This window comes from Colobus angolensis, unplaced genomic scaffold, assembly GCF_000951035.1.
Source record: "Colobus angolensis palliatus isolate OR3802 unplaced genomic scaffold, Cang.pa_1.0 Scaffold237, whole genome shotgun sequence".
Taxonomy (NCBI): Eukaryota; Metazoa; Chordata; class Mammalia; order Primates; family Cercopithecidae; genus Colobus; species Colobus angolensis.
The window spans coordinates 957,102-959,484 of NW_012115566.1; the positions used below are offsets into that span (position 1 = coordinate 957,102).

The 2,383-nt window shown below is 36.9% G+C and overlaps 1 protein-coding gene across 1 annotated transcript; it reads right to left on the reverse strand.

The window, feature by feature from the left end:
* Window positions 1-210: 210 nt before the first annotated feature.
* On the reverse strand, window positions 211-1,146 carry LOC105513842 (olfactory receptor 2J3-like). Its single transcript, XM_011944876.1, is given in 1 exon segment — window positions 211-1,146. A coding segment is annotated over 1 exon segment (936 nt).
* Between the last annotated feature and the right edge of the window lie 1,237 nt (window positions 1,147-2,383).

The window sequence follows — 2,383 nt, forward strand, 5'->3', positions numbered from 1 at the left end:
ACATAGCTGTTTTCTCCACAAGTGAATGGTATTTAGGTTGACTGTGTTTTATTCATACCTGTCACCAGGAACTCCAGGACCTTGTTAGAGTACATGCTAAGCAAGTGCTAACAGAGTGAGTGAATAAAAGAATTGTTGATAAATAAATAGAAGGATGAATCATTGTGAGGGGAGACTCCATTATATTGTTAATATGACACGTACACAGGCTCACTCCCACCCCATTAGTCTCTTCACTGCCCCTCTTACATCTTTGTTTCTGAGGGTGTAGATTAGAGGGTTAAGACTAGGTGTAACAACAGTATAAAACAGAGCAATGAACTTGCCTTGATCTTGAGAATTTCCTGATGGTGGCTGGAGATATATGCACATGGCCGGAATGAAAAAGAGAGATACAACCATAAGGTGGGCTCCACATGTTCCAAACACTCTCTGAAGCCCAGTGGTTGATTGCATCCTCAGTACAGCCTGGACGATGGCACCATAAGAAGTGAGAATGAGAATGAGAGGTATGAGAACAAAAACGGAGCTTGTGATCATGAGGGTCAGCTCATTGGCATGGGTATCAACATACAATAATCACAGAAGTGCTGGAACTTCACAGAAAAAGTGATGTACTTGGTGGTGTCCACACAGGGGTATCCAGAAGGTGAAGGAGGAATGAAGTGCTGAGTTGGTAAAACCACTTACCCAAGAAGCCGCAGCCAACAAGCGGCAGAAACGAGGGTGCATGAGGACAGTGTAATGCAAAGGTCTACACACAGCTGCATAACGATCATAGGACATCACCACCAGTAGGACACACTCTGCAGTTCCCAGTGCAAGAACAAAGTAAAGTTGAACCACACAACCAGCATAAGAGATGGTCTTTTCCGGGCCCCAGAGATTAACCAGCAACTGAGGGATAGAGCTGGTGGTGTAGCAGAGATCCAGAAATGAGAGGTTTGAAAGGAAGAAGTACATGGGAGTGTGGAGTTGGGAGTCCAGGTATGACAGGATGATGATGAACAGGTTTCCTATCAGTGTCATCAAGTAGAAGATCAAGACAACCACGAAGAGAACTACTTCCAGATGAGGCCAGTTAGAAAATCCAACTAAAATAAAGTACCCCTCAGAGCTAGCATTGACTTTTCCATCATCATTCATTTCCTATTACCTGAGAGAAAAAAAAAAGTCAGGTAAACTCAAAAAAGAGTAAACATGTGATCCAAAAACATCAGCACACTTGAATAAAAAATAAAAGCCAGTTTGAAGGGCTTGCCATCATTTAATTGTAGGACAATTTAACCATTAGTAGTAATGAATTTAACAAAAGAAGAATTATAAAGCTCATATTGATATAAAAAGCAAAAGAATAAATACATGAATGGGGAAGATAAAGCTATTCCCTACAGTAGATCCCTAATTAACAAATATAGAAGGGGTGATGGTGTTAAGAAAAACATAAATGATTGCAAAACTAGTGGATAAAAATTTGATGGGGAACAGGATATGTACAAATATCTAAAATATCTAAAATAGTCTAAAATATCTCCTCACAAATTTCTTGTTAATTTCAAACTGAAAAACAGTGAAATTTATAGTAGAAAAACCTGGCAGACACCACCATAACCAAGTGGTTTTATTGATCTTAAGATCGCCTGTATTTGCACAACCAACATCATGAACCTGCTGTGATGATGCTCTGAACATGACATGATGTCACTTCAGTGATATTTGTGTTAAACATTCTAATAATGCAGACTAATTCTAATAATAAAGACACGTGAGAAAAACTCAAATTGAGAGAAATATCTTGCCTATACAATTCAGAACTATCAAGCTTAAGTAGAAAAACAAAGGGTGAGGAACTGGTCCGGATGAAAGGAGACTAGAGAGACGTGATTTCTCAGTGTACAATCCTGCATTTTTTCAAAAACTAGCTATTAACAAAATTATTGAGACAACTTAAGAAATCTCAGTTTGGACTTGATTTGGGTACTGTGCTGGACTTATGTAAAGTAACATCCTTTTTCTTAGACAAAAAAACACTGAATAAAGTATTTGGTGTAAAGGAACGTGTCATCTCAAACTTACTCTCAACTAGTCCAGAAAAAGAGATGATAGATAGATAGATAGATAGATACATACATACATACATACATACATACATACATACATAGATGGATAGATAGATGATAGATGATATAACAAAGCTTTAGGGGGAAATGTAAACTAATACTCAATCTGGTTAAAGGGTAAATGTTAGTCTTTTATACTACTTTTTTGCAACTCTTCTCTAAGTTTGAAATTTTACCATAATAAAAAAATACAAAATAATTTTTTAATTTTATATTTTATTCAGATGTTTGCCTTATTATAGAAAAATAACTATCAAGTTCTC